General features: G+C 41.9%; 1 protein-coding gene across 4 annotated transcripts in view; it reads right to left on the reverse strand.

Annotated features, from left to right (window-relative positions):
* Nucleotides 1-12,534, reverse strand: part of EIF2AK2 (eukaryotic translation initiation factor 2 alpha kinase 2) — a 40,823-nt gene that overhangs the window by 17,315 nt on the left and 10,974 nt on the right. For all 4 annotated transcript variants that reach the window (XM_058683037.1, XM_058683040.1, XM_058683039.1 and 1 more), the window contains exons 4-10: nucleotides 12,116-12,273; nucleotides 9,370-9,496; nucleotides 8,072-8,151; nucleotides 7,818-7,911; nucleotides 5,174-5,208; nucleotides 3,576-3,638; nucleotides 1,653-1,775 (exon numbers count right to left, since the gene is read on the reverse strand). In XM_058683037.1, the coding sequence (XP_058539020.1) occupies nucleotides 1,653-1,775; nucleotides 3,576-3,638; nucleotides 5,174-5,208; nucleotides 7,818-7,911; nucleotides 8,072-8,151; nucleotides 9,370-9,496; nucleotides 12,116-12,273 (680 nt within the window). The remainder of the gene's footprint in view (nucleotides 1-1,652; nucleotides 1,776-3,575; nucleotides 3,639-5,173; nucleotides 5,209-7,817; nucleotides 7,912-8,071; nucleotides 8,152-9,369; nucleotides 9,497-12,115; nucleotides 12,274-12,534) is intronic.

The following is a 12,534-nucleotide window of genomic DNA, read 5'->3' on the forward strand; positions in this document are numbered from 1 at the left end:
AAATGTCCAACATACTGTACTCTTATCATCATTACATATTACCATTAAGAAAAATGCTACTGAATGGAAAGAACAACACTTCATTCATGTTAAGCAAAATAATGTAACGGAAAAAAAAGGCTTGTTTTGATGCCAGGTGGACAAGGCAAGGCATTGTCCGTGGGAAGGGAAGTAGGTGTGTCTGGCTGAGATGAGGAATGGCCAGGACTCCACGCCTGCTGCTCCTTTACTCATGTCATTTTCCATAGCTCATATCTGTTCCCCATATCCTTCCCTAGTCCTTGAGGGATAGGTCTACCAAGTTATACATAGTCCAACTGTCAGAAACCAACTAGCAAGATTGGTGAACCGGTGAGCTTGTGATTTAATACTTCCTTCCCACATGTTCTCTTTTCTGAAGGAGTTCTATCCAGTAAGTGGGAAGGGTGGGAGTAAGTGGGTGCAGATAATACATGAAACAAACATGGGGAGCAAGGGGTTATAGTGGGAACACAATGGATCAGCATTCCAGAAAACAAGTTCTAAATCTCCACCTTGTTACCATAGTAGGTAGCATCCAAAGATGGTCATCAATTCGTGTCCTCCCCATACATACATCCACTCCTCAGATTAAGAGGTAGAGTCTATTTGCCCTCTACCTGAGTCTGAGCTGGCCTTAGTGATGTTGTTTAACCAATATTATGTGGACCTTCCAAGACTAGGTCAAAAGCAGCCTTTGCTGTTCCCTCTTGGGATGACTTTCTCTGAGGACAATCCTTCTTGGAATGCAGCGACTAGGTTGTGAGAAGCCCAGGTGACATAAAGAGGCCACGTAGAGGCGCTCTGGTTAACAGCTGAAATTCCAGCCCACAGCCAGCATCAACTGCTAGCCATGTGTGACAGCCATCACTAGCCAAGCTTTCAGATGACTTCTGACAGCAAATGTGTGAGACCCCGTGTGAGGATGGCCCAGATGGCCACAGCCAACTCAGAGGACCATGAGAGATAATAATACCTGTTACTTTTAAGCCACTACATTTTGGAGTGGTGTATGATGCAATAATAGACAAACAGTCACCTATTGACAAATCAGTTCCCAGCTTTGGGTCTCAGTCTCCTAGTCCTTCCAACAAAGGAGAGGAGACCAGAAAATCTCAAAGGTCACTGTGAGCCAGATGATTCTATTACTTCCATTTTCACCAAGACAAGCTCAAAAGAATGATCAATGGTACATTCTTTTTTTTTTTTAATAACCACAGTAAAGTGAGGTCATTTCACAGTAAGCCAAGCCCCTGATGATAGAGCAACTTTTTTTTTTTTTTTTTTTTATATTTATTTTTTAATTTATTTTTTTGGGACAGAGAGAGACAGAGCATGAACGGGGGAGGGGCAGAGAGAGAGGGAGACACAGAATCGGAAACAGGCTCCAGGCTCCGAGCCATCAGCCCAGAGCCCGATGCGGGGCTCGAACTCACGGACCACGAGATCGTGACCTGGCTGAAGTCGGACGCTTAACCGACTGCGCCACCCAGGCGCCCCACAGAGCAACATTTTTAAGGAAGACTAGAAAAAACTAAATAATATGCTAAGGAAGAAGAGGGAAACATAAAAAAAAAAAAGAATAGTGCAGGTTCACACACCTCATTCAAAGAAATAAAACATTTACTACTTACTCGCTATCATATTTAACACGTTTAACAACGTAAGTCTTCCTATCAATTCTGTGTTTTGCTTTGAAAACTTGGCCATATCCACCTGAGCCAATCGGTTCTATTTCTGTAAAATCGCTGGTAAACCTTAAAAGATAAAAATACATGGTTATTCTGAGGTTCAATGGTCACTGCCCACCCAGCCTCCCAACCCTTCCACTTTCCCTTAATGTCACTGGCAAAATGGACTCTACAAGAAACATGGCTCTCTCCTTCTAAATGAGAAGAGTCTACTCCACAGAAACTCTTGAATCACAAAGGATAGCAACTCCTGCCCCTGCTCCCAAAATAACAGACCACCTCTGGTAATTACGTTCAACTTCTGGCTGGTACAAAAGCCATGATAATTTTATCTCAAGTATAAAACTTTAGAAAGAAGTGCCATGGAGCGCCTGGGTGGCTCAGTGTGTTAAGTGTCCGACTTCAGCTCAGGTCATCATCTCACGGTTCGTGAGTTCAAGCCCCGCGTCGGGCTCTGTGCTGACAGCTCAGAGCCTGGAGCCTGCTTTGGATTCTGTGTCTCTCTCTTTCTCTGCCCTTCCCCTCCTTGAGCTCTGTCTCTGTCTCTCTCCCTAAAAATAAATAAAGATTAAAAAAAATTTTTTTAATAAAAAAAATAGAGAGAAGTGTTGTATTATGTTCCACAGCTATCACCAAGCTGTCATAAGAGAAATGAGCATGTTCTCTGAGCCTGCCTAGGTCTGTAACTACCTGGGGTTCCCCTCTCTCTCCTGTCCTGCATTCCATCATTAAGCCCTGCCAATTCTACTTCCAAAACCTATCACTGGTATGCACCCACTTTCCTCATCTCCAACAGCTATACCCTAGTCCAACCTTCTATCAGGCTCCTTCATGAGCCACACAGCAACCAGTGTGAAAAAATGGAGTATGATCATGTCTCTCTATTGCCTAAATTCTCCAATAGCCTCCTTTTCATTAAGCCAAAGCCAGAAAGTCCTTAGATGGCCCATAAGGAGTCTCCTACTTCCCTGCCCAGCCTGTCTCATGGCACCGTGTCCTTGTTCCCTACACTCCAAGCACACAGCCTCTGCTCCTTGAACACTCACCTACCTTTCCTACCTTTACTTTTCCACATGTGGCTCTTTTGCAGAGCCACAGAGCTTCTCCACCTCCCTGTCCTAACTCATCCTCCAGGCGCCCCCACACCAGTGACCCCACAGGAAGCCTTGCTTCACCCCTCACACTAAACCCAAGGTTCCTATTTCCACTTCTTACCATGTCATTGCTTCTAAGACCATGCGTGGTAATTACAGATTTTTCATGGAATTATTCTCCCCACAAAACTGTGAGGGCGGAAGATGTTTCTATTTGTTCCACTCTAAATCCAATGCCCAAAAGTGTGCCAGGTGTGTATTAGGGACTTATGAAATGTTTGCGGATTCTTTTAAACTTGTATTCAGTGTCCTCCTATTGCAAATAGGCTTCATTTTTTTTAGATACTTTATTCAAACCCAAACATGCAATCTACCACAAGGGGAACCTTTTTCCAAAGTGAAATCTGGAACGGAGCTGGAAAGTGGAAAACATATTCAAGTGGAGCTGTTCGGATTCCTGCAAGAGTCTTTTCTAAGAAATCATTGGTTTATAGAAATATTTACCTTCAATATTAAAAACGTCCATGGATGTCAGAAAAATTCACATAACTATCCAGTAGATCTACACTCACCACATTCCATCTGGATTCATCTAAACTTTCCGTCTCCAGGAGACAATGATCCTTTGCGGATCTGAGTGTACTAAAAAATTAAACTGTTCAGGTAGAAATATAATTTAGCCTGGCTGACGAACAACAGTCCCTTAAGAAACTTTTGTCGAAGGGGCGAACATATCTGTAACCAGATTCTTTGTCACAGCTTTCCCTCTTACCTGAGTTCCACAGAACACCTGCTGTCTTTTGTCACAGGAGAGTTAAATGTAGGTGCCAAACTTCTAAGATTTAAGACAAGAATATGAAACTCAAATAAAATTGAAATCAAATATAACGTTAGAAGAGGTTTTATGTCACACACTAGTTTTTTTTATATATTCAGTCAACTATTAGAATTACAGGGTTGAAAGCATTTACCTTTTCCTTTATAAAACAATAAACTTAACAGTTCTCCTCTGTCAACTAATGATTTTTCATTCCTTTTCTGATTCCTTATTTAGTTATTTATTTATTTATTTATTTATTTATTATTTTTGCCTGAACACATTTATTGCTGGTGTGCCCCAGCCTCCCTTTTTCTCCCTCCAGACTCAGAACCAAAGGACTTCTATCTGCTTGCACTGTCATTCCGGTCATTTTACCCTTTGTACTTTATTCCTTACCGGCCATGACACCTGCTTTTGGAAGTTCAAACCCCACTTAAAACTAAACCTCTTCAAATTGCTATCTTCCCTTTAAGCCCTCAGGTTCCTAACACCATCAGCTGTTAGGCCATCAGCCATGATGCCTGATTCCCATCTACATCTCACCCACAAGGAATAGTCTTAAAATCCTTTCTCCATTGCTTCTTCCCCCAGTTACTGGAACCATACTCCCTCAAACCCTGCCCACTCTTCTCGTATGGTCTGTCTTGCAAATTCTCCTCACCCTCCTCACTGCCACGATAACCAATGGCTGATGTCTGGATCACCTCACATGTACATCTCTCTTCTCTCCACCCAAACACCCACATCAGGAATCATCTTTCCTTGACACACCTCCTACTCTTCAGAATATATCGGTGGCTCATAATGGCTCCTACTGCCACCTCACCCTCACGGCTGACTTATAATTACGTCCTCGTTTTTCTCTTCAGGTCAAAAAAACAATCCACGTGGGGCGCCTGGGTGGCTCAGTTGGTTAAGTGTCCAACTTTGACTCAGGTCATGATCTCACAGTACATGAGTTCAAGCCCCATGTCGGGCTCTGTGCTCACAACTCAGAGCCTGGAGCCTTTTTCAGATTCTGTGTCTCCCTCTCTCTGCCCCTCCCCTGCTCACATTCCATCTCTGTCTCAAAAATAAACATAAAAAAAAAAAAAAGAAGAAGAAGAAGAAGAAGAAAGAAACCAATCCACCACCATTTATGTAACATTTGGTCTTTTTGTTTTCTTGCCCAAGTCATTACACCATCTCTACCCTACCTGGCTGTCTGTAAAATAACACACTTCACTGGAGAGTACTTCCCTAAGCCCACATCTGTCAGCCTCATCCAAAATAATGCCCTTAACCAATGACTTTAGTGACCCCCTACAGGCTTTATGTCCACAGTGCAGTATGTACATCCATTCAAAGATTTCTCTACATATTTACAATTATTTGTTTGTAGATGTCAAGCTTTCTGTGATCCTCAACCATGCTTCCCCACCTCTGAAACTCCACACAAATGACGATGTATAGTATTCTACAAATACTAAAGACTTAGTAAATAAGGCTAACAAACGAAGTCTGAAATAAAACTTCGTTTCAAAATACAGTCACTGCATAATGATACTCACCTTTTCACCTTCTTTTCACTATTTCTGACATTGTCCTATAATAAAAGAAAATGAAAAATAGTTTCAGATGATTAAATCAATTCTCTTGCTTGAACTTGCTCTTCTTCCTGCTGTACTTCTAGATGGTTCTGTGACATTTTTTTGGTCCCTTAGATGAACAGCGTCAACTTGTGTACTCTCGTCACGCCCTGCTTCTCAGGTTGGCTACATCAGTGTTCTCATCTATTATAGCAACCAGATAGACATGGTGGGAAGGGCAAAAAGGTAGTCCTAGGGCATATTCAGCAGAAGCACAGATTCCCCTGGTACAGAACGTGGCCTCCCTGGCGACGCCCCGGGACGGTGGGTCTCACCAAGTCATCCATAGTGCTAATGAAGAAGAAATAGAGCTCAGGGACTAGTTTAAAGTAATTCCCCAAGTGTTTCTGATCTGATCAGTTAAAAATGGCAATGCTGGGGCGCCTGGGTGGCTCAGTCGGTTAAGCGTCTGACTTCAGCTCAGGTCACGATCTTGCAGATCGTGGGTTTGAGCCCGGCATCGGGCTCTGGGCTCGCGGTGCAGTGCCTGCTAGGGCTCCTCTGTCTCCCTCTCTCTCTGCCCCTCCCCTGCTTGTTCTCTCTCTCTCTCTCTCTCTCTCTCTCTCTCTCAAAAATAAATAAAATTTTTAAAAAATCCAAACTGTTTTAAAAAAATGGCAATGCTGAAATATTCATTTTTAGCAAAAATTAACAATTTAATTAAAAAAATATTTTTAACGTTTATTTATTTTTGAGACAGAGAGAGACAGAGCATGAACGGGGGAGGGTCAGAGAGAGGGAGACACAGAATCTGAAACAGGCTCCAGGCTCTGAGCTGTCAGCACAGGCTCGAACTCACGGACCGCGAGATCATGACCTGAGCCGAAGCCGGCCGCTCAACCGACTGAGCCACCCAGGCGCCCCAACAATTTAATTTTAATAGTTAAGAAAAAAAGAGGAGTCCTGGATATATCTCAAAAACTAATTTCACATAGCTATTCTTTATTCATATTCACTTTTATTCTGGTAGGTTTGGTAACTTTGTAGTTTTACCAAGTTGAGTATGTTGACACAGAGTGGGGAGCATCGAACTAAGAACTTTTGAGCTCATAGCACCTACCAGCCTCAGTATTGTGTGATGACTAAGCTATGGTTAACTTAGCCATTCTGTTAATGGACAATGTTTTTTTTCTAATCTCCTCCTGTTACCAATGCTGTTGCAAAGAACGTGCTTATCCAATGTCTCTGTACATACGTATGAGTGTTTCTCTAGTACATATTCCCCAGGAAGGGAACTGCCTGAAGGCACGGCACACACACCCTCCACTTCACTACGTGTCGCCAAACCGTTCTCCACAATGACTGGACCAACTTACGCTTCCACCAGCAGCAGCGTATAGCGGTCATAACTGGAACACAGCTGTGCCAATGTTTAGTACTGCCAGACTCAAATTTTGCCATGGTAACGGGCTTAAAATGATACCTGTGTTTTGATTTGCATGTTCACGATTACTATGCAGTGAAGCATCTTTTCATATGTTGGGGCCTATTTGGGTATCTCTTCTCTGACCTGTTTGTTCAGATATTTTGCACATCTTTATACTGAGCCACTTTTCTTTTTCTTATTGATTTGTTCATCGCTCGTTATAAACAGGACACTTTTATAACACTAATCATCACCACAAAAATTATCTGATTTTTTAATTTACTTTTGAGAGAGAGAGAGAGAGACAGAGCATGAGGGGGGAGGGGCAGAGAGTGAGTGAGACACAGAATCTGAAGCAGGCTCCAGGCTCTGAGCTGTCAGCACAGAGCCCCATACAGGGCTTGAACTTGTGAACTGTGGTATCATGACCTGAGCTGAAGTCAGATTCTTAACCGACTAAGCCATCCAGACGCCCCCCAAATTATCTGATTTTTAACATTAGTTCTGATTTTTTAAAACAAGAGCAGAACTGGGGTGCCTGGGTGGCTCAGTCAGTTAAGCATCTGACTCTTAATTTCAGCTCAAGTCATGATCCTAGGGTCTTGGGATTGAGCCCTGTGTTAAGCTCCGTGCTGAGTGTGGAGGTTGCTTAAGATTTCTTCAAACCGTAAGAGACTCTTAAAAACTGAGAATAAACTGAGGGTTGATGGGGGGTGGGAGGGAGGGGGGTTGAGTGATGGGCATTGAGGAGGGCACCTGTTGGGATGAGCACTGGGTATTGTATGGAAACCAATTTGACAATAAATTTCATATTAAAAAAAAAAAAAGATTTCTGTCTCTCTCCCTCTGCCCATCTCCCCCACACATGTTCGTGTTCTCTCTCTCTCGAAAATAAAACAGGAGCAGAATTATATTAATGGACCTTTCAAGTACTAATTGATAGAAGATAAGCATGATCATAGGAATATATGAAAACATGAAGGTGAGTAGGGAGAAGATGAGAGTGAATAGTGGAGGAATTTTGCACGTGAGGAATGGGAGTTAATAAAGGAGGAAGTCAAATGCTGCCACATATCAATATGAAATAAGAGTGCACCAGATAATAGAAAAATTACGGTTGGTTACGGGAGATAATTTTTAAATGAGGAAATACAAAGAAAATAAGGAAACTAATTAGGAAGCTAGAGGCTAATACTATACCATAGGAGATGAAGAATTGTTTACACGGCCCCTGTCACAACTTCCTCCTGATGAATTTTCCAAGAAATCATTTTCAGATGGTGATTCAGAAGCACTGGAAGAAAGGGGAATAATTGTTAATTTGTGAATTCTGCCTATTTTTTGTTGATCAGTAATTTCTTTCTCTAAATTCTCCTTCAACATTTTCATAAAATGTGCACTTTCAGGCAGCAATCTTAATTTGTTAAATATCACAGCTGTTTGCTCATACTTACGATATGCTTTTCACCAAAGTGTTGCTTCCAGAGTCACCAGGCGAAGTAATCAAAGAACCAGCTAATACCGAGTCAGCTTTCTGAAAGAAAGAGTACCCCTTAGGAGTTTGAAGAGCAATTAAATTATTGCTCCATACTGACTCAGTCTCTGTGTGCTAACTACCACATTTATTTATGAATGCTTGATCTGGATTTACAAAACAACCCTGAGGGGGGCGCCTGGGTGGCTCAGTTGGTTGGATGACCAACTCTTGATTTCCAGTCAGGTCATGATCTCACAGTTTGTGAGTTCCAGCCCTGCATCAGGCTGTGCTACGAGTGCAGAGCCTGCTTGAGACTCATTCTCTCTCCCTCTCTCTGCCCTTCCCCCACTCATGCACGTGTTCTCCCTCTCTCCCAAATAAATAAATATTCAAACAAACAAACAAACAAACAAACAAATAAACCCTGAACTGCCAACAGAACTTTGATCTCTGGGGCCTCATGGCCCCACGGCTCATGGCTCATGGCTCATTGGTGAAACACAGAATGGAGGAATCCTTTTGCTATGTTACTGGCTGTCCTGGCATCATCTAAACACAGTCTAACCTTTCCAGGGGACTTCTACCAAACACTTAAAGAAGAGTTAACACCTATTCTTTTGAAGCTCTTCCAAAAATATAAATGGAAAGAAAACTTCCAAACTCATTCTATGAAACCAGCATTACCTTGATTCCAAAACCAAAGACCCCACTAAAAAGAATAGACCAATTTCTCTGATGAACATGGATGCAAAAAACCCTCAAGATATTAGCCAACCAGATCCAACAATACATTAAAAGAATTATTCACCACAACCAAGTGGGATTTATACCTGGGATGCAGGGCTGATTCAATATCCACAAAACAATCAATGTGCTACGTCACATCAATAAAAGAAAGGACAAGACCCATATGATCCTCTCAATAGATGCAGAGAAAGCATTTGACAAAATACAGCATCCTTTCTTGATAAAAACCCTCAAGAAAGTAGAAATAGAAGGATCATACCTCAGGATCATAAAAGCCATATATGAAAGACCCATCGCTAATATCATCCTCAATGGGGAAAAGCTGAGAACTTTCCCCCTAAGGTCAGGAACACGATAGGGATGTCCACTCTCACCTCTGTTATTCAACATAGTATTGGAAGTCCTAGCCTCAGCAATCAGGCAACACAAAGGAATAAAAGCCATCCAAATCGGCAAGGAGGAAGTCAAACTTGCACTCTTCAAAGGGAATTTTAAAATTTAAAAGTTAAATCCAAAGGCAGTACGTACCATTGAGGTTTTCTCTGAAAGTATCTGCTCATATGCAAGCTTAGCGGCTGACTGTTTGGCTTCTTGCTTAGTACTACCTACACCAATACCGTATTCTTTCTGTCCAATTTTGCATCTATAATGAAATCTAGGAGAAATGATGGAGAATATGTAACCCAAATACCAAAAAACAGTGAATCTAATTTATGATGTGGAAACAAACATATATTAACAAAGACCTTAATATGATGTGATAGGTAGAGTTACAGTTGGTAGCTTGTATGATATAAATCTTCAAAACTGGCTGACCAGTTTCCCAGAATAACCAGGATTGGTTGACATCCTAGCTTGCATTTTCCAGCCAACTTCTCTTTGTTGCTTCACTGAAATTCTGCAAAGGTTGGGGCACCTGAGTGGCTCAGTTTATTAAGCATCCAGCTCTTGACTTCAGCTCAGGTCATGTGAGTTTTAGCCCTGCATCAGACTCCGTGCTGACAGTGTGGAGCCTGTCTGGGATTCTCTCTTTCTCCCTCTCTCTTTGCCCCTCCCCTGCTCATGTTCTCTTTCTTTCTCAAAATAAATAGATACAATTTTTTTAAAAAACTGTAAAAAAATTTCTTGGGGCACCTGGGTGGCTCAGTTGGTTAAGCTTCTGACTTCAGCCCAGGTCATGATCTCAGCATTCATGAGTTCAAGCCCCACATCGGGCTCTCTGCTGTCAATGCAGAGCCCGCTTCAGACCCTTTGTCCCTCTTTCTGTCTGCACCTCCCCTGTGCTCTCACTCTCTTTCAAAAATAAATAAACATTAAAAACATTTTTTTTAATTCCTCAAAGATCAAAAGATATGGAGGAAAAGAAGGACGAGAGAGATCTGGTAAATTTTTCAGAGATGGGTCAAATGGAAAGAAAAAGCCTGAGTAGGGAAAGTAGGACATCTACAGTAGAAACAATAAGGTTATAGTGTTTTGTAGGGAATGGGCAAATCATAGATTTGTTCTAACTTCAGCATTTTCTGTCCCCTGCTCATGTGCCCCCAAACCTAAGAAAATCTCCACAGTACAAAAGACAAAAGCCCCATGCTGAAGTCCACACACCCCTCATATTATATGTAAGAATATTTGTGGTTAGGCAAGGATACTTGGACAATTACATGAGAACTATATTTAAGGTAGCAAAGCAATGGACATGGTAAGTATCATCGAGTTACTATATATTACCACAAAATTATTCTAGTATTATTTGCCATAGAGGCAAATACATCCAACCAGGGTGAGTCTTTGCTGCTGGGCCCTGAAAGCAGAATTAGGTTGAATGACTGGAGGGTTTCTATGGCTCTTATTCTCTCAGGCACCTCTAACTAGACTTCTCTCTTTTAGGGAACTGACGTTAGAGCACTTAAGCCAAAGGAACCAAACAGGTGAGCTATGAAAAAATAAAATGGCCTCTTACTTTATTGAGATTGACCCACACACTTCACTATTTCACGCCAATGAATACTATCCTGCTTTTCTCATCCTGGTTCTGGCCTAAAAGCCATCAGAGTAAAATAGTCAATAGCTGAGTCAATTCAGAGGACAGTGGGGCACGTGGGTGGCTCAGTAGGTTGAGCGTCCGACCTCTGCCCAAGTCATGATCCCGTGCTTTGTGGGTTCAAGCCCCCCGTCGGTCTCTGTGCTGACAGCTCAGACCCTGGAACCTGCTTCAGATTCTGTGTCACCCTCTGTCTCTGCCCCTCCCCTGCTTGCACTCTGTCTCCCCAAAATAAACAAACATTAAAAAAAAATTCAGAGGACAGTATCCTAAGGTAGTTATTTGGGTTATTTGTCAGTCAGATTTTTTTTCTCTCATTTACCTGGTTGGTTGTAGCCAAGAAACAATCCCCTTCAGACTCATTTGCTTTCTGCTTTTCCTAGTTCTTATCTATTCTTTATCCTTACTTCCAAAGTCTTGGCAGCTCTGAAGCTCTACTGCATCCCTCAAATCATATTCCTAAAATCCTGGTCTCCTCACAGTCTACGACTAAAACCCATTTCTTTTAAATTTTTTTTTTTTTCAACGTTTTTAATTTATTTTTGGGACAGAGAGAGACAGAGCATGAACGGGGGAGGGGCAGAGAGAGAGGGAGGCACAGAAGCGGAAACAGGCTCCAGGCTCTGAGCCATCAGCCCAGAGCCTGACGCGGGGCTCGAACTCACGGACCGCGAGATCGTGACCTGGCTGAAGTCGGACGCTCAACCGACTGCGCCACCCAGGCGCCCCAAACCCATTTCTTTTAATACCTGGTCTTTGTCTAGGGAGTGACACCATTTAACTGAATTTGTAGGACAAACAGCTCTCTAATCTGATGATGGTAGAAGGAGAGTCATTTTGCCTACACGTGTGGCACAGCCATTTTCATCTAGCCACTCCCGCTGTGACCCCTGGGATGGAAATATCTCTGCACCCCCACACTCCCGAGCAGGGGCACCTCACACTCTCATAGGTCTCCTGCAGACTAAACCATCCAGATATACCTCAGAAACAAAGGATTCCCCAGATTTGATCTATTATGGTACATGGGTCCCAAGTCTTCAGCAAGTAAGCATTTTAATATTTCAATTACAAAGATGTCCAATTGCGTATGAGTTCTATAAAACCTTCCCTGCAGAATATACAAAAAAGGAAGACAAATATTTCTGGAAAATTAGACATGAAACAAGACCGTTATATTGCTGTTATATTGCTTAGAGACAATGAAACAGAAGGAAAAGCTGAATTACATCTCACCTTTCAGGCCCAGGTTCTTTCAATTCACATTGTTCATAATTTACAGACAGTTGTTCCTTCTGGGCAAGCCTATTGATACGGCCTATGAAATTCCCAGTGGATCCTAATCCTAATCCTTCTGATGAATGTGTTGTTGGCAGTGATACAGAACTAACTGCCTACAAAGAAAGAAAAATCTTGCTTAATATACATGAAAACAGAAGTTGAACTATTTTGATAAATACTAAATAAAATTTAGTTTATTTAATAAAATTTAATAAGATTACTAGAAGAATAATTTGAAAGACAACTTAGATCTTATGTGTTGTCCTACTCTACTACCTTGAGTACAAGTCTAAGTATGTATCTTTTTCTACCAGAAAAAATCCACAAGGGTGTTAACCATAGGAGCCACCATTTTCCTTTGATAGTTTCCTAAA

This window comes from Neofelis nebulosa, chromosome 9 (genome assembly GCF_028018385.1).
Source record: "Neofelis nebulosa isolate mNeoNeb1 chromosome 9, mNeoNeb1.pri, whole genome shotgun sequence".
Taxonomy (NCBI): domain Eukaryota; kingdom Metazoa; phylum Chordata; class Mammalia; order Carnivora; family Felidae; genus Neofelis; species Neofelis nebulosa.